This window comes from Cyprinodon tularosa, unplaced genomic scaffold (genome assembly GCF_016077235.1).
Source record: "Cyprinodon tularosa strain WSP-4 unplaced genomic scaffold, ASM1607723v1 ctg57, whole genome shotgun sequence".
NCBI classification, from domain to species: domain Eukaryota; kingdom Metazoa; phylum Chordata; class Actinopteri; order Cyprinodontiformes; family Cyprinodontidae; genus Cyprinodon; species Cyprinodon tularosa.
Window position 1 is genome coordinate 2,231,269 of NW_024039307.1, and position 27,064 is coordinate 2,258,332.

The following is a 27,064-nucleotide window of genomic DNA, read 5'->3' on the forward strand; positions in this document are numbered from 1 at the left end:
CCTCGGCACCATACCTCACTGCGTCCCGCCGCCGCGCTGCAGAAAACCAAGCAGCCTCTGTTTAAAGGGGTAAAAAATCCAGGACGGCGCTGGCAGCAGCTGAATGGGGCGGATGGGGCAGGGGAGACCGCATGGGTGAGAAGGGGGAAGAGAGTGAGGGGGATAGCATGGGGATGGCGGTGGGGAGCAATGGTGAAGAGCGAGCAGGAGGAGGAGGAGGAAGAGGAGGAGGAGGAGGGGAAGAGATAAGTGATCTAAAGGGGAGACGATAGGACAAAAAAAAGTGATGATGATGAATACATTGGAAAGTTTTTTGGCCCGGGCGAGGGTGTCAGATTGAATGGCCTGTGCGCATGTGCGAAGGTGTCCAAACTGACAATGCTGGTGAGATGAAGATAGTGTTGTTGCTGCTTCTGGGCTCACGGAGGACGACGAGAGGAATCTACAAGCCGACAAGATGAGATCCAAGGCGAGGGCGAGAAAACTGGCTAAAAGTAGGTCTTCTGCTTCTTTCTTTTTTCCCCGTCCTTATTTCTAAACGCTTCCAGCCGCCGGCTTCCCAACTCTCCCGGCTTCGTCCCGGGGCAAAGTTTCCTTGTCAATTGCAACACAGCCTTTAAAAGAGAACTTGTTTGTCTGCAGATAACTTTTCTTCTTAGTGTTGGCTGCCCGGTCTTGTTTCCCTGCATGTTGCGCTCTTGGTTTTGCTGATCCCTGCGTCCACAAAGTTTCACGCGTGATGAGAAAAGCCGCCGGTGCTTTGTAGCATGGTCACACTTCTTTAAAAGCATAAATAAACACATCGTTGTTCAGATCAACATTTTCCTTTTTTTTTTCTCAGTCAGGTCTGTTGTCTGTCGGTTCCTCAAATGCGCAAATATCTCAATTTTTTGTCGTAGAAAGTTGTCGAATCGCAAAGTAACTTTGTATATGGAGAGTCGGTCCAGGTCTGGTGTAAATGAAATGTAGTGGGCGCTGTGGCACCGCTCTGCAGAGCTGCTTGCACAGCTCGCTCAGTTCTGGAGTCACTATGTTGGCTCCAAAAAAAAAAAAAAAAAAAAAAAAGGATACGCCGAGATGCGTATTTGTGCGAGAAAAAAAAAATGCAAGTGAGATTTGAAATGCACGGTTATTTGAAATCTCAGAAGATATTTGCCTTTTTTTTTATGCCAGGGCCGCCGGGGCTGCTGCTGCTGCTGCTGCTGACTGGTTCCTCCTCATGGGAATGCCAATCAATAATATGTCCAGCAATCGCCCCTATACTGCTGCGGCTGCTGTTTCTGAGGGGACTGCATGCTGCTCGCGTCACACGGAAAAATTCATGTATTCGTGTTTCCTTTTTTCTCCTTGCGAACATGAGCAGTTTTGTTGTCAGGCGAGGAACGTGTTTATTGTTTGACATTTGTTTATTGATGGTGCATTGATTCATGAATCGTGTTTACTTTATTCTTGCATGAATGAATTTTGGTTTCATACGGCGTGTTTTTTATGAGTTCCCACTGTTGAATCCAACCTACTGACGACCTGTAAACCTTGTTGCTATTTTTCTTACAGTATTTTAATTAAATTTTATTTCTTAAATTTTATTAGATAAAATTAATATAATTTTAAGGATTATAATGCTTTTTTGTGCAGCCATATTGCACGCAATTAATTGTATCCTGCAAGGAAAACACAAAAAATAGCTATTACCTCTGGCTTTTTTGATTAAAATAAATAATGTAAAAAAAAATTATCTAATTTTTGTATATGCATACATTTTTTCGTAGCTCACTATGTGGAGATCAAGCTCTAATTTTTAAAGGCAGAGAAAGGAAAAAAAAAAAGGTACACAACCCAGAGTAGCCCTATTACCCTGCTTTATTGAATGAGGTTACTCCAAACACGTCGAGAATTGGGGTTCTTTTTACCAAGAGGTAATTACACTTTGTCTTGATCTTCAAATAGCCTTGATAGCCTGTTGATCCGAGTGCACAAACGCCTGGCTTTGGAGCAGTCGCTCCGCAGCACTGGCAGACCGCCTCTATGCAGGCCTCGGTTCTGTTGTGTGGCAGCCGTAGCTATAGGAAAAACAAGAGCAGACAGCTGGCATGAAAAATATCTTGTTCTCCTCAAACATTCAAAACACATAGGCCCACAACTTTTGAATATGACGCGCACTGAACTTGCGCACCTCAATTTTTCTGTTTTTCCATTCTTTTTTCTGAGCCCTCTGAGTATTGGAGGCCTGCATCAGATAGCCTATCCAGCAGCTGTTTTAACATTTTATTTTTAGGTTCCACCGTGGTCGATTTCTACGCTAGAAACATCAGATATATTATCTTACTGGACTCTTTACTAGTTATATTTATATATAAACTGCAGCCAAGGTTAAGCCATTTAAAGGAAATACATTTACTATGCATCACTTATTTTTTCTGTTTTACATTTTATTTCCATTTTACATTTAATTTTTATCTGCATATTATTTTTTCAATTAAATATTGTTAAGTCGTTTTTTAACTATTGTGATTCATATCAATACCCATATATATATGTGCAGACTGAAGTGTTTGTTTCTGTGTGTGAGTGTGCGGCCGTGTACCGTTTAAAGAAGAAAAAAAAAAGCTAACACCTTGCGGCTGTTTTATTGTGGTATTCTTCTGGGCCCATTTGTAGCTTTTAAATTGGTTTTGGATCAATTAAGGGCTTCCGCTTGAGTGAGTGGAGATTTATTTTCCCCTGTAGTTTCTTTTCAGGGCACGTGTGCAGACAAAAAGCCGCACGCGCGCGCGCACATTCACGCGGACGGGATCAAGCGCACATGCCCAAAGCTGCTGTAAATATTCGTCCGGTGACCTCTCTCCCAAAGCGAGAAGAAATATAATAGAAATGGAAACATGAACCGAGGTTTTCATGTAGGCATTGGAAGATGTTTTTTTTAAGACTTTATTGATTATCAACACCATTTCAGCACAATAATAATAATAATAATTATAGTAAAAAAAATAAATAAATACAAAAATAAACATAGCTCTTTATGTTGACAGACCACCTGCATTCATTTCGATCATTTTCTGCTGATTCGGTTAGCTGAGGAAACGAACACATTATCTAGCACTTCCCACTTCTCTGACCTCTACGTTGTCTTTACACATTTCCAAATATCCCTGTGATCCTTGCGTTAAAGGGCCATTATTAGAATGTATGCTCCCCAGTCATGAACTTGGCCCGGCTCAACAGCTTCTTATGTTTTGACAGAAGTAATAAAACCCAACCCATAACACTTGAAAACCAACAATGGTCGCTATGTTTAACTTCTGGCTAAACGCTCAGGGTCTCCCATGTATCGCTGCCACGCAGCTGTAATGTGTCACACAGCTCCCTTTCACATTCGCAGATTAGAGCCTGTGCCTATAAATGATAGGATCATCTAATGTAAAAGGAAATCACGTCTGCCTTTTGAAATTTTATTAATCACCTTTGCGTTTTTCACAGCCTCTCTCGATTGAAATATCATCATCCAAGAATATGTCTGAGTGTGTGTGTGTGTGTGTGTTGCAGTTGAATGCAATACATTCACCACTGTTTTAGCTTTAAGGTTTTAAGTAATAATAATTGTATATGCTCTGTTTAATCTACACTGGAAAATGATCCAGAAATAAGTAAAAGTGTCTTAAATTAAGTGTATTTACCCTTGATTTGAGTAGTTTTCCAATGGAATGAGTACTGTTACTCTTAAAATAAGATAATTGGATAATATAGACTTGAAATGAGACAATGCAATTTTGTTTTCTTATTTTAAATCTAAATTGTCTTGTTTCATTGGCAAAATGTTCCTTTTACCTCCTCAATTCAAGAACAAATGCACTTATTTTAAGAAAAAATTACTTATCTATTTTTTTCCAGTGTAGTAGCACGTTTCATAGGAATAGCTTTTGTTTTGAACAGCTATAATTTTTTCGTATTAAAAATTTATTTTCAGTTGGATGCATGAAGCTTAACATTTTTAAGCCTGATTCAAGGCAGTGATCAGAATTTTATTGGATATGTTTTGCCGATGATATAGCTACAGACAAAGAAAAACAGAGCATGGCCTGGTCTTCTCAATATACTATTAGTTGATTATCACAACTAGAAACTGCTTAATATGTGCAAAAACATACTTGGCTCTTGAATCTCATGAAAACAAAACTGATAGATTGTTTTTCTTATTCTATTCTTTGTCATCATCACAGGGAATCCAGCATTGCTTTGCGACTGCAATATTGTAATTGCATTTTGGTTCGTTGTACAGCTGTATTTATTAATGTGGTTTGGCCAAATTTGCAGCAAAGTTTACAGATATGGTGTATTTCTCATCCTGTAATGTGATGCTTAGTCTTTTTATATGCTTATTTTAGATATAGTTTTCTAAAATAAACATGTTCTTAGGAAATATAGATTGCCATATTTCTTTAAGGTCTGTCAATTCAGATTTTCTTATTGTAAAGGACTATAACTAATAGAAGAGAAAGCTGCCCTGCAGATTTTGTTATAGTAGACTTGAATCCAGGAGGAAAAATAATAAATCAAAAGAAAACCTGCATTATCAGAGGAAAGATGCCCCAAACCTTTATATCATTTATATTCCCTCTGATGAAATAAATATGTCAGTGTGTATTCAGCTGGTTGATGTGTTTAAAATGGTGAAGGAACCCAGGCGTGATGCTTTAATAAAAATGAAAACCGTTCAGACATTAAATTTTTTTTTTATATATTTATTTTCATTATTGACCTATCAGTCAGGAATAGAGCCACTCAAGGCATATCTGACCGATTCAGATCTTCTGTTTGTATGGTAAAGTATGTTTTTATTGCACCTATTCAATCACTGAAGGTTGATAAAATTATAAAGAGTTTAATTGTGAGTATATAATCACCAGCAAGACACTATGATTCATAAATACAATATTTAAAACATTGAAGAGGCATATCCCCTATCAAGTTGTAGGAGTAGATTCATAGTGATTTGTAATGCAGCAGATGAACAAGTTCTCACCTATTTGATAGCAGCGAAACTTACATAGAAATCACTTTCAGATCAGCAGAGAATCAAATTGAATAGAATTAAAATTTTTGGTCAAGCTGTTTTATTTCTGATTCCAATTTTGTATCATTTTATAAACTGGTTAATCATTTCAGGTACTATATAACCACTCTATATTATATTAATTCATTTTATGTTTGGTTAAATCTCTTCCCTGTCTGACCTGAATAATCATTAAATGTGTTTTTTGAACTCTTAAGAACTTGACGTTCAATAACAGCTGTAAGCACTGCAGAGGGTTTGGACTGATGTGATTTGAAAAACAGGAGGTAGCTCTAATGTAGGTAACTACATTCGGTAAGATACAAAATTATTTGAAGCAGCCCCTGTAAAGGAGTTTCATTTCGCTTCCACCCTTCTTCTTAAGGAGCACCAGTACCAATTCTTGCAAAATTTAGTTGCATAGTTTCTAATTTAATTTCTTAAATCAGGCACACAATCTTTACAGATGGTTGCAGGGTTACTCAGTGTGTGCATACTGGGGAATAAACAGTTTGCTTTCATCTGCCAGGTAGGCTGAAATGATTCCAGTAAAAGTTCACCAACATTATGAAGTCACAGTGACCCGTCAGTGCATACTGAGTCTCACTAAAGACTTGAATACACTTGACTAGCTTTCCCTTGTTCTCCATGACAAAAACAATCACACTCACACACGCAAGGACCATGCATGAGCACACATCTGCACACACCTTTGTGGTGACAGATTTTTTTGTGTATTGGTATGATTTAACCCCAATCAATCACAAAGTAGAAAGGTTGAGAGTAAATGTCATCCAAACAGCAGGGGCTGGCACTGTTGGCCCAGGCTGAATGTGTGCGCAAATTGGTGCTCAAACCGTTTTGTACAGTTGTTGGTGATCCTGTCACTGTTCCGAGCTATGACCTTGGCCATGGCGATGGGTGGGCACCTGGACACACGCAGACGACCTGGCATTAACTCGAACCCCGTGTTTCCTGCCAAGGTTCATGCTGGCTTTGTCACATTCTGAGTTGACACACAAACATAGCTGCATTAAGCCCTTCCACATGGCTCCAAATCCTATTCATTCCTATGATATATCAACCTCACATTATGCACTTGGCAAAAGTGTCTCTTACCAGCTTTGCACTATGACCTCATGTTCAATGTTTGCAAAAGAAACAAGAGAAAAAAAAACCTCCCTATCACACCATTTGTGCAGGTTTTGACATGGTTTGGTGAGTTTCAGATCACCTCATATCGCTGGTGTTTTTATTTTTTTTTATTGTAGCCCCCTGTTTTTCATCTCTCCCATGCGCTTCCAGACTGCAGATAGGGGGCAGGAATTTGTTAAAAATAGATCAGAAAAAAGAGGGACATGTGGTGGGGTGATTGGAGGTAACTAAAATAAAAAAGCCATTGCCCTGAAGTTAATTGTATTCTGTCTTAAAAGTGTAACTACTCATGCAATTATTATCTGCTTTGCTACTTTGCAGCGTGTACAGGACTGCATCCAGCTTCTCCAGAGTGCATTCTGTATGTCATGCTTGTGTCTGGGTTTGCTGATTTACTGTAAATAATGGTCTTAATGTGTCTGCTGTGATTGTACACCACCGCTGTTAAACCAATACATGTTTGCAAAACAAGGGCACAAATTAATTAGCCTGTTTGGAGTCCTCATGACCCCCCTCCCCCTACCCACACCTTTTCTTTTTTGTTTATTGCATTGTGATAATCAAGGTTTGCTAAACATTGTGACTAGTCTTATCTGGGTCTAATCCAGATTTGTTTGGTATTAACCCCCTCACTTTGTCCCCTTTATACCCTCTTACATCTCTAATAAGCTTTTGTCTTTGTACTTTTCTCAACTTTTAGTCCTTCATGTTGAATTTTATTATTTTTCAGGGAGTTATATTGGCATTGTTAAAGAGAGAGCATGCTCAGTGGAAGCAGAAAATAAATAATCTTTTATTGATCATTTTATCACAGCTAATATGATAGTTCATAAGTTCTGAATTGCTGTTCTGATGAAAGGTCATTAGTAATTAATATTGCAAAGCCTTTGGTTTCTTAATGTAGTAAAATTCAGATCAACTGGAGATGAAGGGAAACAGCTGTTGCAAGAGGAGCTAAAAACAATGCATACTCCTATTGTTAAGAAACTAAAATCTCTAAAAGGTAATTGCAGTTAAGCGTATTCCTACTTTAAAAAATATTTTCACTTCTGTTCTTTCTTTGATTTACTTTATTAAAGTTAATGATTAATTTACAAAAAAGTAAACGAATATTTACATTTGAATTGGAGGGAGGAGATAATGCACCAGCCAAGTGAATGAATAAATGAATTTAATCTTTTATTTAAACATGTTAACAATAAATGGCAGGAGAAAACAAAACAAAATACTCCTGTTTCAGCAATATGAGGATGATAATTGACAGATTGGTTACAAGTTTTCTATCTATGGAAAGCCAGCTGACAGTATTGAGCCATTGAATTTGCAGAATTTGCTCCTCCTCGATGTGCATGTTGCCATATTGGAGCGGTATAGCTCCCTTTTAACACGAAGAAACATCCAGGGGAATGAACCTGAATGGTATTCTGCAGAGGCCTACTGCGGGTCTGAGAAAACAAAGGTAGACACACAAAACAAGATTGAAGCACTGATCCACGACATACTTTCTGTGTTAAAAAACGTAATGAAACCTAGCTCATATGCAGATTTGTCTATAGGAAAGAAACAGTTAAGCAGATGAGCTCTGAGCCAGTTTTCATGTCAAAGAAATTAAGGAGAGCACATGCAAGTAACCACAGTAACAGCTGAGACAATAGCTATGACTAGGACCAAAACAGGACACACACAAAAAAAGAAAAGCCCCAAACCTATCAACTATAATTGAAGCTGTTGACGGCAACAACCCAGCTGATGTCCTCCTCCAGGATGATGTTACAGCTAAAGAGAGTCTCATCAATGCAACATCTACTTTATGTATTTCAAAGAAAAAAATATATAGTTTTAAACCCCTTTATATTAAACATTTTCTCATATCATGAAACACTTAACATGTTGCATTCCTGATAGGCCTTTCGCACAGAAAGATTAGTGGTGAATGACTCACCAAATGGACATAATAACAGCCTTCCTCTTAAATGACCATGAAAGGGTTACCTTTGCTTCGGGGTTTGTAAAACAGTGAATACAATTGTCAAGAAAGTTAGTTCTTAACTAGTTAACGACAAAACCTCCCTTAAAAAACCCTGAACAATCCCTTTAACAGACTAACTTTAGTTTCATTTGGGCCTTGACAAGACTCACAAATGTCATCATTTAGTAATTTAATATCACGCTCCTTTAAAGCAAAGACAAAAGGCCAGCTGAAATATCCATAGAAAAGTGTTAGTCAAGGATATTTGGATCTCAGCACTTCTGTTGTCCCTGCAGAGTGTAGCACATTTCTCTAGTCTTGCCACTGTCCATCTTTAGTCCCTCGGCTGATGATGGCTCATCCTGTTCAGATATGATAAGCAGACAAACTGCTCTGTCCCTTGGGTTGTTTAGATGTGTCCTCCCAAGCAGACAGTGGTGTACAGGGGCAGCATGGCTCTAAACTCCCTCTGCTGCTTCTCCTTTTATCACGCCGGCAGTTCAGAGCCTTGGCTCTCCCCCCGCTTTTCCTCTTCTCTCTATATTCCAACTCTCCTCACTGTCTCTGTGGGTCGTCGTTAAAGCAAAGATGGGCAAGCAGTGTCTCATTAAAGCGGATTAGAGACATCTCTGCATCTCACAAGGGGCCGTTTGGGACATTTCGCTCTTCTCCTCTCCCCCTTTTATTCCTCCAGCCTTTTCTCTAAGAGATCAGGTTCTTTGATTTGGCCAGATAAAGGCCTCTTTCATGTTGGTTGGGATGGTTAGCGATTACACTGTCAAACCCGTCGTTTTGGCGAGTTTGACAAATTTGCCATGCAGGGTGGGACAGCCGCTGGGGTTGTATTGGGGAGGAGGCTATAGAAGGAGATTCCCAGTAATTGAGCTGTCATTATCCAGTGACCCTGCCAGGCGTGAGTGCAGAGGGCTCACCGGTTCTCTATTTGCTTAATACTTGGCTAACTTTCTTTGTAAGTATGATGGATAGAACAAGGAGGAGAGAGTGGAAGCAGGGAAGTAGCCCCCCAGATGAATGCCTCTGCTTACTCAACCACCTCTCTCCAGCACTGCTGTCCATGAAAATTGGCTGTTCTACAGTGCTGCTACAAGTTTACCCCACTCTGCCGGCTCCTCTCTACGGTGCAGCACAATTAAGCCCATATTCACCAGCTGCCATTTATTTTCATACAAAATGCAAACTGGTGACATGTTGATTACTGAATGCTCCAGAGACAAAGAGCTGCTACTGGTGTGGTTTAATTTCATTAAGTAGAGTATAGTGCACAGGATAAATATGTCAGAAATTCCCCCACAACCCATCTCCTTCCCCTTCCCTGCAATCCAAATTTACTTCAGCCACTCTATATGCTAAACAAGTCTTCAGGTGTAGCAATTGTGGAATTGGAGCAAATTACTTGAAATATTTCAGTTAAAATGATGCTGATTTTAATGCAGTCCTTGCATTTTCTCTTTGAAGCTTGCATCTTTCAGGTACGCTTAATGTTTGATCGGTTAAGAATCTGCTTACAATAAATATTTTTTGGATGGTGGTTAACAGATTTTGTCATAATATGTATCATGTATGGTGCCAAATCTTATGACAAAAACAATACTTGAGTATATTTTAAAAGGTTTATGGGACTGACCAGGAAAAGGTAACATTTGATTTTTAAATGGAAGGAAAACAAAGACATGATCTTCAAAATGTTATACAAAAAATATAAAAATTTGGCATGCACTTGATTTCTCCCATTTTCACTCTGACAGCCCTCACTTTAATGTAGACCAATCATCTGCCTTCAGATCATCTTCTTTTACCTTCTTCTATCGCCTTCTTTCAATTAAGGTGTTTTGTGACGATCTCAGAAGCTTGTCACCAAACATAGTAGAACAAACGATCTCATAAGGAGCAGGGAACACTGCAACCAGGTGGCATGAAGCTGCAGAGAAAGGTTAGCATGGTTAGTTTTTAAAGCATCAGTCAAATCTATTGTGGCATCTTATGTAGTACTATTTAGTCTGTAAATAAAAATGGTAAAAAAAATGGTAAAAAATAAAATAAAAACAGGTCGAAAAACAAAACCGCTGATACCACATTCAAAAGCATAAATAGATAATAAATCTGACATATTTGGAAACATTGTAAGAAAAAAATAAATGGTGAAATAGTCCCACAAAGTACTGTTTACAGCTTGGTGTGAAATAGCTAGTGGATACGGCACACATGAAAAACAATGCAGTTTTTTGTTAAGATCAATATGGAAACGTTTGGTCCAAAAGCAAAATGCTAAGTGGAATGGAAAGCTAATACTTTACATTACAGTGGACACACTGTACCTGAGGTGAAACATGGTGCTGGCAGTGCCATGCTGTGGGTATGTTGTTCTTAAAGAGACTCAAGAAAATTGTCAGAAATTAAGTTTAAATATTATATAAGAACCTCTGAAGGTAAAGTTTTAAAAGGCTCTACAGTTCTGTACAAGGACTTGCAAGATGTCAGGTTTAAGGGAGTCCACTGTGCAAACCCCCTGCCGCCATCGTCACCACCATATTTAAGTCCCTCTTGCCCCCCACCCCGTAGCCTCATCCTGCCAAGAGTATAGTTCCAAAGCACAGATGAAGCTGCCTGCGTGTGAAAATATTGAATTGCAAAAACATCCCTGGGTGAGAGGGAGTGTGAATGGAGCTTTCAGCACTGGGCCCGACCCAAGCCTTGTGCTACTGACTGATGGACAACAAATGGCAGTTTGTATCCAGAGACAGAGCGGGAAGGGGAAAAGAATGAAAAGGAAGAGACACCCAGAGAACACAGGGCGTTGGAGGTTTTTAGGCCACTTCAGTTGAGGGCCCTTATATGCTGTCTTCTAATGCCTTATCACATGGCCCGTCTGACCTTTGGCCCCCGCTCAGCCAAAGCTGTCAGGCTGCTCTCCAGCACAAAGCCCCCTTAGCCTCAGTGGGCTGTGAACTCCCCCTTCCCCAACCCTTTACAGCTGTACTCCAAAGGTAATAGGTAGAAGTAATGTCAGTGACCTTCACTTTCCACCACTCTGCAGGAGGGCAAAACTCTTAAGATTCCTTGATAATGTCAACGGTAGAGGGGTGGCCATTATACCTTATCCACGACATGTACTTGGATCACTTTTGATTAAGTTCAAAGAAAGCTAATCTGTGCACTATATGATTTTCCTTAAAGAAGATATCTGTCTTTTCCTAAGAAATAGAATGTTAGGAATGTTTAAAAACAAATATATATGGTTTCAATTGGGATGTCCAGGGAATATACCTGCGCAACTCAACACTATGTTGCTGTTTGGGGGATATTATTGTGGTTTTCTGATGTCTCAGATGACTGACAAGGTCAACATTTGACTGTAACCTCCTGTCTCGCTTTGCTAGAACACACAGGCTTCTCCTCTGCTTCTCTCCTGACCGGTTACCCCCCTCCCACTTCTTTTTTCCTCTTCTTCCCCTCCTTTTCTGGAACACTGGAGTTTCTCTCTCTCTCTCCGGTCTCCTTTGAAAAGATGCGGCGTCTTTGTCCAGCCTGATAAAAGATGCCATAGTTCCCCTTTTCCCCTTCTTTGTGGCCCGAGGGCTGCCGGCTCCTGTAGAAGTGCAAATGGTATCCTCTCGGAGGGGCTATCCCCGCGGGCCCTTGAGGGCCCTCGCTCTCCTCAAGGCTTGGCTAATTACCACCCTGCAACCCCCACCCCAGCGCCACCATCACCACAGCTCCCCAGTCTGTGGAACCATGGACGGCACATTCCCACAACCAGCACCTGGCCTTCTTTTCTCCTGGGCTGCTTTGATGGCTGACACCCCAGCCTTACCCCTCCCTTCTTCATCCTCTTCCTCTCTTTGCCCTACTACACCATCTTTCTTTTTCTTCCAACCTTTAACTCCCCCCCCCCCCCCCCCCCCCTCGCCCACTTTTTTCTTTCTTTCTCTGACTCTCATTAGCTGAGGTTTTAAATTGCTTTCTGACCCTAACATGCTGCTCTCATCGGAGTAGGAGATATCAAAAGGAACTTCAAGATGGCATGACATTTTTAAGAGAGGCCAATATGGTATACTTATGTTCTACATTCTATTCTTTTTCAGTTGGTCTGTATTTTTGGTCACATATGCTTGGTTCATACATACCTGGAAATACCCTTTAGCAAATGTCAATATCCATTCGACTGAGAACGACAGAAAAAGAACAGACAATAAAAGATATTTATAAAAGTGTGGTTTGTAAAAAGTAAACAGCTGCCAATGCAGATTAATTTAATTTCTGTGCAAGTGTTGTGTATGGGTGTATGGGCAATCACACCAATATCTAATTTAAATGCATATTTGCGTTCCACTAGCTTCAAAGTTGATCAATAGTTTGCCCCAGTGGATTTGACCAATTCATAGCCGGCCTTTCGTGTAGTCTGGTGATCCCTGTGAGAGCATTTGGACAGCTTTCTGAAGAAAACAAATAGTTCTATTACAAGCTGGCATCTGTGTGATGCCTAGCATCCCAAAGGCAAAGCAGGCACCATTTATTAATTGTATTGTATGTCGTCAATTAAGATAGCTTTACCAGGCTTTATATTGAAGAGGAGGAGATTCATGTCAGTCAGCAACTTGAAAACTAATGTTTTTACATGTTTTCTACAGCCTGCAGGAGTTAATGGTTTCTTATTTTATGTTATTTGATATATACAGAATTTGTGGGCTGGCTATTTGATCCGTTTATAGTTTGATATCTTTTTGTGTAGAAAAAGGGCCATCTTCCAAATTAATCCATACAAACCAATATTCCTCACCTGTTTTGTAAACTAATATGTTCACATTTTATTGTAAGAAAACTTGACTTCAAATATTGGAACTGATAGTTCCTCGAGCACTTTAGTCTAACAACTGGTCTTTTAAAAGAAGTGGAGTGAATTTTTTTATATTTCCAATATTTGATTATTTAAAAATCATATTTTGCATAAGTGGTATGATATAATTTGATGGTAAGGAGTACGAAGAACTGACAAAAATGTATACCTTATTTCAGCAGGGAAATACCAGCCTGATTTGCACCAAACTCCTAAAAAATATAGAAGCATCGGTTGACAATAGGTATTGAGTAAACCTAGACCAGTTACAATAGATAAACAACACTTTTTACACTATTTTTTTTTTACCTGTTTGGAATTTCTTGAAAATATTAATATTTTTATTTCTTTCTATATTTCTAAGAATCTGAGAAATTGTGATATTTTGTTACGTGGCATCAAATGCTTGCTTGGCGACAAATCAGAACCTCTGAAATTGTTAATAAATTTGAGGCGCCATATATAGTTTTTAGATTTTTGTCAAAGTAAAACTTAAGGGCATCAAACAAGTATTTAGAGAAAATAAACCTAACCATCACTGCTTTTACCAGAGTACAAAATTGAGTTAAACTACAAAATCTTCTTCATAAGAAATTAGTAAAGGAGACAAACATTGAAATAAGCTACATCAAGAACTTGTGACTTTACTGAGCTCAGTGTAAGGGATTTTAAAGCCTAAACAACAGAATGTGAATTCATCCTACATAGTCTTTTTCCAATTTTGCCTGAGTAGAGGCTTCCCAAGTCTTATATCTTTCTTTGTCCTTGCTTCTCTCCTCATCAAGCCTAGCCACATCCTCAGTTTTTTTTAAGTACAGAAAAGGAAAGAGGAAGAGTTGGTTTCTGAATTGTGCCTTACGAGAGGTTAAACAAGCCTCTGCTGTGGGTTTTGTGTGCCTGCTGACCATTCCACTTAAACTTCCTGAGGTTTCCCAGACATGTCAATTAAGCACTTTTATTAGGGATGATGTTATTCCAAGTAAAGCTTTACACTCTTAAACTAAGCAGTTTGATTGAATAGGCTGCCTAATGACGCTTTGGCATTTTGTGACGGCTACTAAAAAATTATGTTGTCCTTTTTTTACTTCGCTTTTTATTCTGTAAATCTTCAGTCGGTAAATCTAAAGAGCTCTCAAATAATGGTAGAATGCATTTCAAAAGAGATAAATAGCAATAAGGTTTGAAAAAATATATAGGTTAAAGCTACAGCCTTGGTAATATTTTTTAACCATTTATTTATCTGCATTGAAAACTGTGGTAGAAAAAAAGTACAGGTGCTGGTCATAAAATTAGAATATCATGAAAAAGTAGATTGATTTCAGTAATTCCATTTAAAAAGTGAAACTTGTATATTATATTCATACATTACATACAAACTCATATATTTCAGATGTTTATTTTGTTTAATTTTGATGATTACAAATGACAACAAATGAAAATCTCAAATTCATCATATCAGAAAATTAGAATATTGTGAAAAGGTTCAAAATTGATGGCCCCTGGTGCCACACTCTAATCAGCTAATTAACTCAAACCACCTGCAAAAGCCTTTAAATGGTCTTTCAGTCTAGTTCTATAGGCTACACAATCATGGGGAAGACTGCTGACTTGACAGTTGTCCAAAAGACGACCATCGACACCTTGCACAAGGAGGGCAAGACACAAAAGGTCATCGCTAAAGAGGCTGGCTGTTCACAGAGCTCAGTGTCCAAGCACATTAATAGAGAGGCGAAGGGAAGGAAAAGATGTGGTCGAAAAAAGTGTACAAGCAAGAGAGATAACCGCACCCTGGAGAGGATTGTGAAACAAAACCCATTCAAAAATGTGGGGGAGATTCACAAAGAGTGGACTGCAGCTGGAGTGAGTGCTTCAAGAACCACCACACACAGACGTATGAAAGACATGGGTTTCTGCTGTCGCATTCCTTGTGTCAAGCCACTCTTGAACCACAGACAGCGTCAGAAGCGTCTTGCCTGGGCTAAAGAGAAACAGGACTGGACTGCTGGTGAGTGGTCCAAAGTCATGTTCTCTGATGAAAGTAAATTTTGCATTTCCTTTGGAAATCAAGGTCCCAGAGTCTGGAGGAAAAGAAGAGAGGCACTTCATCCACGTTGCTTGAAGTCCAGTGTAAAGTTTCCACAGTCAGTGATGGTTTGGGGTGCCATGTCATCTGCTGGTGTTGGTCCATTGTGTTTTCTGAGGTCCAGGGTCAACGCAGCCACATACCAGGAAGTTTTAGAGCACTTCATGCTTCCTGCAGCTGACCAACTTTTTGGAGATGCAGATTTCATTTTCCAACAGGACTTGGCACCTGCACACAGTGCCAAAGCTACCAGTACCTGGTTGAAGGACCATGGTATCCCTGTTCTTAATTGGCCAGCAAACTCTCCTGACCTTAACCCCATAGAAAATCTATGGGGTATTGTGAAGAAGAAGATGCAATACACCAGACCCAACAATTCAGAAGAGCTAAAAGCCACTATTAGAGCAACCTGGGCTATCATAACACCTGAGCAATGCCACAGACTGATCGACTCCATGCCACGCCGCATTGCTGCAGTAATACAGGCCAAAGGAGGCCCAACTAAATACTGAGTGCTGTACATGCTCATACTTTTCATGTTCATACTTTTCAGTTGGCCAACATTTCTATAAATCCTTTGTTTTTATTGGTCTTCAGTAATATTCTAATTTTCTGATATGATGAATTTGAGATTTTCATTTGTTGTCATTTGTAATCATCAAAATTAAACAAAATAAACATCTGAAATATATGAGTTTGTATGTAATGTATGAATATAATATACAAGTTTCACTTTTTAAATGGAATTACTGAAATCAATCTACTTTTTCATGATATTCTAATTTTATGACCAGCACCTGTAATGAAGTCATGTGAGACTTGTTAAAATTTTGTGAAAACCTAACCATCTTCAGAACTATGTTTGTAATAAATAGACTGTTTACCAAAATATATTGTGCGTTTCAGTATAAAATAACGGGGTCAACAAACGACATTTGTATGTCTTGCTGTTAATTTCCACTTCACCTGAACTGAATTAGACTTAAATGAAATGATCCCCATCCTGTTTATGACAGCTCCCATTTTACCAAACAGACACAAACTAAGAGCTTGACCCACAGCAATAGGTTGATTTTTTATAGCTTATTTTTGTTTGTTTTCCGCTGAATTTAGGAAAACTTTGATTCCAAGTTACTCTGCAAAAAAATGGGAGGCCCCTGACCTAGCACATCTGAGAGTACTTTGGCGCAATAACAGCAAATGTTTGTTTTGTATTGTATGGCACGCTGCTGGAGGAGCACTAAAGCCCCTTCTTCCACTGCCTAAAGCACCTCTTAATAAAATAGTCAAGAATAACTCCTTTACCTTAATCTTGCCTTCAGATTAGTGCACTCAGGGTGGGAAATTAGCAGCAGGCCTCCACGCTTCCCTTCCTTCTCTAAAGCTGCTACATCTTTTCTGGCAATTGGTTCCTGCGGCACTATGTCTCTCTGCCCGTGCCTCTAAACTTTGTTTCTTGGATTTTTTTTTTTTTGTCTTTCTGTGTTATTTTGTTGCTTTTTCCAGTTTTCTGGCTCAGTTTAAGAGAAAATGTTCTCAGTAATTTCTCAGAAAAATGTCTGAAGTGAATATAACCCTTAGAAATTGGGGGTGATGAGGTAGAAGTTAGTGCATATTGACTGTTAGACAGAGAGAGAGGCTATACATTTGGGGCACTCTGAGTTTGTGTGTCCTTTTTGTTTGGCAGTGTAACTCACACCTTGAGTTTTGTAGCGGCAGCCGCTTTGAGCTTGGTTTGTAGTATAGCCGTCCTATCCCAGTAACCAGAACTGGCCATCAGTGCTTCATGTTCATTTTGCCCCGTTGAACTCCTTACCCGCCTGCCATCTGGGTCTGCCAGAAGACAAACTTTTACTCACCTACAGTATAATAAGGACACCAGTGGTTAAACTCAAACCTGTACTTTTTACTTGCAACTGCAACTATAGATATTATAACTCTTAGAGGTGACCTATAATACTGATGTCCCTTAAGTGTTTTGTTTTGATCATCATTATGTGGTAAAAGGCTATTAGTTTTTCTTTAAAAGAGTCTTTTTCAGAAGTATGATTTAGTTAATCTTTATTTTGAAGGACCTGTGTTTTGTAATAGGGCGAGTGAGTCTTGAATGAGTTAGCAGGAGGACTAGATCTGTTATAGCAAAGTTGTCCATTTATTTATTTATTTTTTTGAGTTTTTAGCCTGTGATAATTATGAAACATAAATTTGGATATTTCCACGTGTTTATTTTGGAAATTAAGGTAAGGCTCTATATTATCTAGAGAATCCTAAAGGAAACTACATTTGAACAAAACAGGTAAATGACTTAAAGTATAATGAACTGATATTTGGAGAAGCTAAACTATTTTAAAATGATTAGCACTGCTAAAATAAAAGTAAAAAACTTCATTGTGAAATTTGTCTGCCTCAGCCATCGCCTTTGTTCTTTTGAATTTAGTTAATCACTGCTTTTGGGTGAAAGTTTAGCTTTAACATTTAAAAAGTTGCTCTTTTGTGTTCTTTTACTATTTTGCTTTAAAAAGAGAAATAAAAACCACAGCCACAAAATTGGAAGCAGTACATCAAACTCCCAGAGTGTAATTCGTAACAGAAATCTCATTTTATTCCTTTGAATCTTTGTTAATACACAAAATAATTCTGTAAACAAAGTTTTCCTTCTTTTAAAGTCAAACTGGTGTGATAAAAATACAAAGCTTCTGTCCCCCTTTAATCAAATTACTTCTTTGTTGCATAGTTACTTTTTATTTCTCCCACACTACTGTCAATAAGAATTAAAAGACAGAAATTATATCTATTCCAAAATAAGCTGCACAGTTGAATTTCAATTATTATATTAAGGGCCTTTGCAGCTAAAAAGTCTGTTACTCTGTAATTATTTCGTTTAGCTGTGAAGAAAGAGGTTCGAGGAGTGGAAACAGTAGTAGCATCAAAGTAACATCAAAGCCTCGCTGGAGTATCTAAATTACGTACCTGTGTAGATAACATTTCCGAGCAGAGTGCACTCCTGGTTTTCTCTATCAGGAATTCTAGTTGATACTTTGATCACTTCCTACTCTCTTCATACCTTCACTTAGAGCGGAGATCACATCACAGGTGGAACGCCTCCCCCCCACAGACACACACAGACACAGCCGGCCTGGGAGGTAGTGTCAGGTTTAACGGGGGGACAATAAAGAGATGCTTAGCAGCATGCCAACACGGTGTCTGTGACAGTGACAGTGAGCGTGCGCACATCAAAGCTGCTCCACTCTCCTTTTTTCATCCAGTACAGTAGTGCATCGTGTTTAGCAGAATATTATAATTTTACCATTTACGCAAAAAACATTTATTAAGTTTTGATGAAAATAATTTTTTTTTGTTGAATTCTGATTTTGTTCAGCTTTGTCTAGAACCCAATCAAAGCAAATACCTATCACCCAGGTTAAAGAGATGCCATTCTGGGGATACAGAAAACCTGGTTTTAGGTATATTAATATTATACTGGCATATTCAAAAAAGTATTAGAACACAAAAAATGATTTTACTCATTTTTACCAATAACTATATTTACCTGATTAAACGATCATGTTTCCATTTTGTACAGTTAAAATTACAATTTTGTCATTGATTCTTTCCCATTGTGATATTTTAGGTAATTTGTAAAAATGCCCAGACATCACATTTTCAAGAGAACACCATTCTGCTCTTTTTTTTTTTTTCTTTTTTTTTTTTACTGTATTTAATGACTCCTAAGCTCAATCTGGTGTTGGTTTCCATAAAAACAGCTAGTGAAAAATCTAACTTTTTATTTTGACAGATCTGGAGACTCATAAATCACAGATATTTATTTCTCTTACCAAAGAGTAGTGGATGCTGCCTTTGGCCTTGCGCAGTAGTCTTTTCTAGCTGGAGCGAGACTTTTGTCGATCAAAAACAAGGCAAGTTTAAGGCAAACACTGGTTGAGGTCATCACAGTCAACGCAGGCTGTCACACAAGATTACATTTGACCTTAAGAAAATCTTGCAAAAACCACAAAAATCAATAACATTAGTGTAGGATGGAGATGTTTGTCAGTATGACAATGGTCTAGGATGCAAAAGTTAGCCCTGTAAAAGTATTCTGGTTGCAGGACGGTACAAACCCACACTCCGTCCTTCTCAGTTGACGCATCTTTGGGAAAGACACTTTCCTTGCATGTCCAACTGTTAGTAGTCAGTGGGCCCAGTAAAGGTAGGCCTAGTGGCGCCTTTTTAGGGCAGCCTAGCTTCTGTCACTGTGGCCAAGGGCAGCTTTGGCTACAATGTAGTTTGCCACCATCAGCTTGTGACATGTGTGTGAATGAATGAATGAATGTAGCGTAAAGTGCTTTGAAGTACCCTGATTCAAAAAGGCGCTATATAAGTACAGCCCATTTAACATTCTTAATGGTCTGTTATTAATGTAGACTGTATACAACAGCTAATATTCTAATTATATGCAGATTAATATGCAAATTAGGTCTTGTCATTAAGTGATTTCTAATGACTTTTAAAACAGTCAATAGAAGTTCCCTATTAAGGAGTTTGAAACAGCTCTTATGAAAAATTGCTGATTGTGACTTTTGATCAAACCAAACTAACTCTTGTGATAAATGCTAATAAAATACTCATAGTAGTTTTACAACCATATTTCTTTAAGTAGCCTTTTAGTAGATTTTTGACCAAAGAGACAAAAAATTCCCAAGATAGGTCTAAACTGACTGAAAACCTCCACTGAAAAATGACTGTTCTAACTAAAAAAGTAAATAGAAAATTTTTCTCATATAGTGACTTTAACCTTATAGCTAAAACTCACATGTCTGGATCATGACTGTTGGAGTTCAATGCTGACATTGCTTCCCACCTCTGATTTCGGGGTTGGGGACTGCTTGTTTCCTCCATAAATCACAATCTCACAATGACAAAGAACACAAAATTTCTGAATGTGGATTATCAACTGGATTATCACAAAAAAAAATTAAGGATTTTCCCTTGGCACAAGCTTCAACACTGGCAAAAATTTTATCAAAATCTGTGTCATAACTTTTAAAGTAATCCTGGACACAGACAAACACACTCAGAAACTCTTCTTAAAGCATAATCACCTTACTAGCTGAGGTGATCGTGAAATCTTGAAAGTCATTATGGAACAATCAAAGTCGGAAAAAGTGATGAGTACCGTATACAAATAATATTTTTATACATTTCAAATTGTAACACCACTTTCTTTATCTGAACACATGCTTGGAAGCTTATTAACTTACAGTAGCTATAAGAGGCTTTATTAAAGAAAAAAACAAACAGAAAAAAAAAAAAGAAAAAAAAAAAAAAAAAATATATATATATATATATATATATTCTGTGTATTGAAATGAATGCCATTTTGTGGAGTTGATCTGGGTGTAATGCGCGTCGTAAGTCTTTCTTGCAAGAAACTGACATTCCTCAAAAGTCTGCACCTCTTTCTATCCTGATTTAAAGTTTTTTTATTCTGCATGACGACAAATGTATGCCTTGGATCAAATCGATTTATGATACCTTTGAGTCTTAAGGATAATGTTTTGTGGGTGCTGGAATGGTGTTTTCTTAGACAAGGTGGCCATCTTTAAGCAGTGTGACTTCAGAAAGCATGGAATTCACAATAGAAGTGAAGAAGTAGTGTATTCACAGTGAGCTGATTAGGTGATGGGAGTTAAGTATTAATGTATTTACTTTTTAGTGTCACAGGTGCCCACTCTGGAGCTTTCTGGACAACTCTTTTACGTTCAAGAGACCAATTCCCGTCTCTTTCTCGTCTCTCTCCAGGGGTTAGGCCTGAAGTGGCTCTCTTATTTGACTTGGGTCTTGTGGTACTTGTGGTGACATATTAATTGGGCGGTTCCGCTAAAGAAAAGAAAAGCAAATGTGACGATTGGCACAGCAGTGTTTGCAGGGTTTTGAAAATTGGTTTCGTTTGGCCAGAAATCTCTCAGGTATTTATTTACACATCAGAATGTTTCTAACACCAACTGAATCGCCCTCTCTCCATTTTGTATGCATGTTTCCATGTCTGTGTCTACATGTGCAGTTGCATTTAAGCTGTTTTCTCTGAAAAAAACATGATATCTGAACTGTAATAGTCTGTGTTTAGACGTCAGGAGTAATGTTGGACGATGAGAGAGTAATGGAGATAAGATCAGCAAGATGTTTCCATGAAGGCAGCAGTCTTTTCCACCCATCTCATGTATTATTGACTACTTTTATTCAAACCAGCCAGCACTCATTACAAGTTAGGCTGATATACTGAGTCAGACATGTTGCAACTGCTCTCCTTCCCCGGTTTGAAATTTTTAAAGAGGATTTCCAGAAACTGTAATTGGTAGAATCAGACATTTTTTTCAAGGATTGTAACCCATTTTTTTCTCCAAACTTTTAAACAATTATGACATTTATCATATGACACTGCTTCTCTTCAAGCGTCTTATGGCAAAGTTCACCAATGGTGAGTAAAATATGTCAGTCATGCTAGGTCCAATGAAATGTACATGCACACACAAAAAAAGTTACAAAAGACTGTAATTGTGTTGTTTGTTTACTGAATCTTGAGCTAGAAACTCTACTGTTACAAAAAAAAAAAAAAAAAAAAAAAAACCCTGCCTTATTATTCAAAGGTAACAATTATTTTGGTACTTTGATTTTAATTAAACTTTTACTATATAGAATCCAAGATTGTTCAACACCTGTTGGCTTGGTGTTTGTTCGCAGAGGTGCTGAGACTCTACAGGAGGAGGATATGCAAAAAAGGCAATTGCTAAAGAAGTTGTCTATTCAAAGAGTACTGTACCTAAAGGTATCAATTGTAAGTTTAGTCTAAGTAAGTGTTGCTGAAAAAAGTGTCCAAGCAACAAGTAATCACAGCCTCAGAAAATTGTCAAGTAAAGGGAATTTAAGACTTTTCTTAAGATGCAAAAGAATTTCGAGAATCACCCAAATTGTCACCTATAAGATGTGGCCTCGTGACGACTGTTTATTTCTAGGTAACTAGAAATAAACAAATAAACAACAACTTTGCACCTATACCCACACAGCTAAGTCAATTAAACTTCTTACTGGCATTATTGGCAAGCCAAAAAACAAAAAACTATAAAAATCTATGGAGGGATCAATTCTAGGCTCCTATCAAAGCAACGTAATGTTTTTAAAGAAAGGCTTTAGCAGGCTGATCATGTCCATGCCACAGTGTGTTGATGCAGTAATTATTGTAAAAGAACTCAATCAAGCCTTGATTTTGATGGAGTATGGGCTCCACATACTCTACTCTACATTCACATACTTTTCAGTAGGATCATGTAACTGTATTCAAATGAGACAGTTACTTTATTTATTCCTTAGATAGAAAACTTTGTATCAATTTGACTGTATGATCTGGTTGAACTGTAAAGTGCCTTGAGATGACATGTGTTGTGAATTTGGCGCTATATAAATAAACTGAATTGAATTGAATAGAATGATGCAGACATATTAGCAGTATGCACTGCAAAAAATATAAATCTCAATAAGTTATTTTTTCTTAAAATAAGTGTGTTTTTCCTTGATTTGAGGAGATAAGTAAGACACTTTGCCAATGGAACAAGACAATTTCCTTTTAAAATAAGAAAAAAATATTTTATCGTCTTATTTCAAGTAAATATTATCTAACTATCTTATTTTAAGAGTGAAAATACTCATTCCATTGGCAAATCATCTTATTTACCTGCTCAAATTAAGGCTAAATATACTTAATTTAAGCCATTTTTTACTTATTTCTGGATTGTTTTTGCAGTGTGTAATCGAGATCAATGTTCCCTTTCTTACATCGTGGTCTTACATATGTACCAATAATAAAAAATTTCATCCTAACTACTATAGTTTTGTTTCAGTTATCTCCATTTCTCTCTTGCGCTTTCTCTTCATCTGGCTATCTCCCATTTGGCCTTTGCTGTGGATCCAATTCCAATTGAATGCAGGTCATGCGTTGTGTTTTTCTTTGTCATGACAGGATTTCTAATAGTGAACAGAGTCTCCCTTTCCACTGTGGTTTAATTAGATCTGGTAAGAAGGGAGGAAGGGATGATTTAAAAAAAGAGAGAGAAATGGGGTAACAAGGTAAATGTGGGTTCACAGAGTTGACATGGAGATCACTTTTTGTCTGCATTTTGCCCTTTCTGGGGGTAAAATTCAATTTGTATGGTTCCTCCATCTTCTCCTCCTCTTAGTAATGAGTGTTTTGTTTTTAATCTGAAACCTTTTGAAGTCTGAAGGTTATTTTGCCCCTCCACATGTCCATGTCATCCAGACCCCTCTGCTCCAGTCCCACCACCTTATCTCGCTCCTCAACTTTCAGACATACCTCATTACCTGAGGCTGTTCTGAACTGCGGCTAATCAAATTGACTCTAGTTTTCTGCCACCAGAGGAAATCCTGGCCAATGAAGGGTCACTGTTCAAGTAAGAAAATCACAAAAGTATTCTGTGGCTGGTTTTTGATCAGAATCGTTTTAAATAATAACCACCTCCATTTGTCATTATATATTAAAGGAAAATAGCAGGGGTGTGGTCAGGACATGTCAGCTAGCTTGTCTTAGCAATAGTGAAGCATGGAAAGCACTCAGAGAGATGGCGGTAGTTATGGCACAGATGGATCATTTAAAGTGGATCATTGTAACCCGCGCCCCCTAGCCATCGAAGGTTAAAGGGAAATGTTGTGGTTAATGGTGGGCTAAAACCTTTTTAGTCTGAGCTGGTTACTTGAAGGACCTTGACTTTATGATGCCCATAACTGGTGCTTCATGTGAAGATGAGGCAGTGGAGGTGGTGAAGAATGCCTCTATCTGTGACGTAGGCATGCACGAACACGTAACATTTGGACCAATAAGAAAAAATCCACCTGCAATAGCTACTTTCTAACTACAATAGTTAATATTATATACTTGAACATTGAAAATAATCACAACACGTCTACTAAAGCGTTTAGCAACCTTTTTTTCTGTGATAAATATTATTTTTTTATATTAGAGTGTAAGAGCTTTTAGTGTTTTACACAAACCTGCAGTTAAACAGAATTTATCGTTTATTTCAACTCAAAGAAAGGGATTACAATAATGACTACTTTTTTCACATTAACTCATTTCATATTAACGGGATTCACATGTTAATATGGTTAGCATTGTTAATAGTCCATGTAGGTAATAATGAATGCACCCTCTTCATTCAACATGTCTTATGGAAGACATAACTAGAGTCTTTGAAAGATTAAAAACTGTTGTAACTTGCTGTAAGACCTATTTCAGACAAGAAGCAGCATGTAGGGTGCTTACTGCTAGAGTCTGCCTCAAGCAGAGTTTGGTAAATAGGCAGACATCATGTCAAAGCACACTAGTTCAGGTAACAAAACCACATGGCAAATGTATTTACCAATTAGGTGAAAGAGAAGAAAGTGTTGTTAGAGCTTTAAGATACGGCTTATCTTTGAAAAGAGTGTGGCAGCATGTTCCATCGCTCTTTATTTAAATTAAAAACACTTAGCGTGATCAGCTCAGAGTTACCTGTTTAAAGATATACTGTCGTTATGCTAATATATTTACCTGATTCTTTCTGCTCTCAAGTTCCAATATTGTGGTGTTTTCCACATGACTATTGAAAACATATCAGAATACAAAAAAATATAATCTTATGGTTATCTACGCATCAGACAGTAGTGTGAAATTAGGTAAATTAATCGGAATACAAATAGTCATATGAATTGCTATAAAAGTGCTATATCTTTTTTACTAATAGCAAGAAAAATTGTACAGGTTAAAATTTGTCAGGTGGGGCTGCTCCGTAAGCCAAAGCTGCATGTAGACAAACAGTCTGTTTCTTTCATTAATAGAAAAGAAACTCCAATGACTGTGTTCCAACTCCCTTTAAATTAACTTAATTAACTTAAAGGAATAAAGCCAATAAAAAAATTTAAACTGCTATAAATTAGCACTATCAATTGCAAAAAAAAAAAAAAAAAACTGAAATAAAAAGTCAATATGTAAAAACAAGAATACATTGGATATCTAATTTAAAAGCATTGAACTATTACAGTTTTTTATTCTGTTTATGTCATGGTAGTTATACATTGATATTGTATTTTTTTTTGTAGGCTTGAGAAAGTTCCTATAGATGCGCAAGAGGTGCTTTGGCAGCAGGAGATATCACAGCTGCTACTTTAAACTCTTGTGCACTATCCTCCTAAGTTCAGTAATAAAACAACTGTTAAACACTAAAGTCAAATGACGGTGCTTATTATTCTGTTACTTTCTTTCAAAAGGTTGCATGCTGATACTGCTTTTAGCAGGTATCAGATCATAATATTAGGAGGCTTTTTGATTATAAGGAGGATAAGAAGGCTTCTGAACAATTGCACCTATGATTGCAAATGAAAATTTGTTTTAAATTTATGGTTTCTTTGAAACTTGGGATCAAATTTTAAGATCTGTTTGTGTCTCAAAAGAGATTGATCTCTATAGTTGAACAAAGAGAAAGAAGAGGGGTTGCTAATGCATAATGATCCCCTCAAAGAATTAGAGATTTGACTTAAATAGCCAGCTGGAAAGGACAGCCATGACTTACTGTAGGGAGTAAGTCACCTGGCATGACGGCACCCCTGGATGATACAGAAAAAACAGAAATCTGTTATCAGATAAAGCTAAGGTAAAAAAATCAGATAAAGCTAAGGTAAAAAAAAAAAGGATTTCTTTATCTATCTTTTGTTTGCAGAATAGTGAACGAAACGTGTTTTTATGGTAACCTATTAACAAAAAACGTCAGTGTTGATGATTTCAGAGAGACAGAGATTAGTCTGTTCACAGTTGGCAGGTCTAGAGTGTGAACATCTTGAGGTTAGCCTTTGGCCAGCTTTGCAGAAGCTGTGAATGAGGTCTTTCTAATGGCCGGTGCTATGCAAATTCTCATTACGCATACACACATATTCAGGAAAGGTGTACTCACACAGGAACCCTCCTCCTGCAAAAAGCCCCACACATTTACACACACATCACTCGTTGATGCACATGAGGTTGGAGGCAGGGAGCTGCAGCTGTTGCAGCAGCCAAAGGGATCAGTTGATGCACTTCCACAGCTTTACCATTGGCTAAGTAAGCGGGTCTGAATTCTGCTGTCCTTGTTTTGAGTGTTGGCAGCCATTTGTCGAGTGCTTGGGTTTCCAAAAGAGAACATAGAATTTGATAAAGTACCAGCATCTGTGGAGATATGCATTGATTATTGGTGGGAAAGATTGTGCATTTCAAATAAGCTTGGAAGTTAGGTGTGCATTTAGTTTTGTTCAGTTAAACATGAATATAATTGTTCAGGGAATTTAAGCATTGCCTCTGTCAACATGAGGATATATAACCGCTGTTATACATACAGAACTATGAGCATATTTATGGCCTGTTTACTGATGGCCTTAAATACATATATTGTTCTCTTTCGCAGCTGACTAATTTAAGTTGGACGATCTAAATAACTTCTATTCTAAAACTTTGTAAATAGGGGCGTTTGTGGATTTGATATTGTCGATTGTTGAACTAGCACATTGAAAAAATATATATTGTGTGCTAAGTACGTTAAAATAGAAACTTTCATGTGGTTATATTTAAGCTACTTCTCTTTAAATTATCTATATGAAATATGAAAAGAAATCAAACATTTAGCTGTTTGATTTCTTTTCCTCTGTCATACAGCTGTACCAAAACTAGATAACAAAAAAAAAAAAACACATCAACAGTTGATTTATTTGCTGTGACCAAGAATGTTTTTATATGATTATTTTTTCTGTGTGAGGTCGGGTTAATGGTGTTTGTGGCAGAGAAGTCTTTCAGGCTGTGAAAAATCAGTCTGATATGAAACTGGGCCCCTAACTTTTTATATCTGTATAAAGAGAGCATCCATGTGTTCTATAAATGTG

General features: G+C 37.8%; 1 protein-coding gene across 1 annotated transcript in view; it reads left to right on the plus strand.

The window, feature by feature from the left end:
* Window positions 1–215: 215 nt before the first annotated feature.
* Window positions 216–27,064, plus strand: part of LOC119797049 (histone-lysine N-methyltransferase PRDM16-like) — a 109,952-nt gene continuing 83,103 nt past the window's right edge. The window contains exon 1 of the mRNA XM_038305924.1: window positions 216–494. Within this exon, the coding sequence (XP_038161852.1) occupies window positions 458–494 (37 nt within the window). The 5' untranslated portion in view covers window positions 216–457. The remainder of the gene's footprint in view (window positions 495–27,064) is intronic.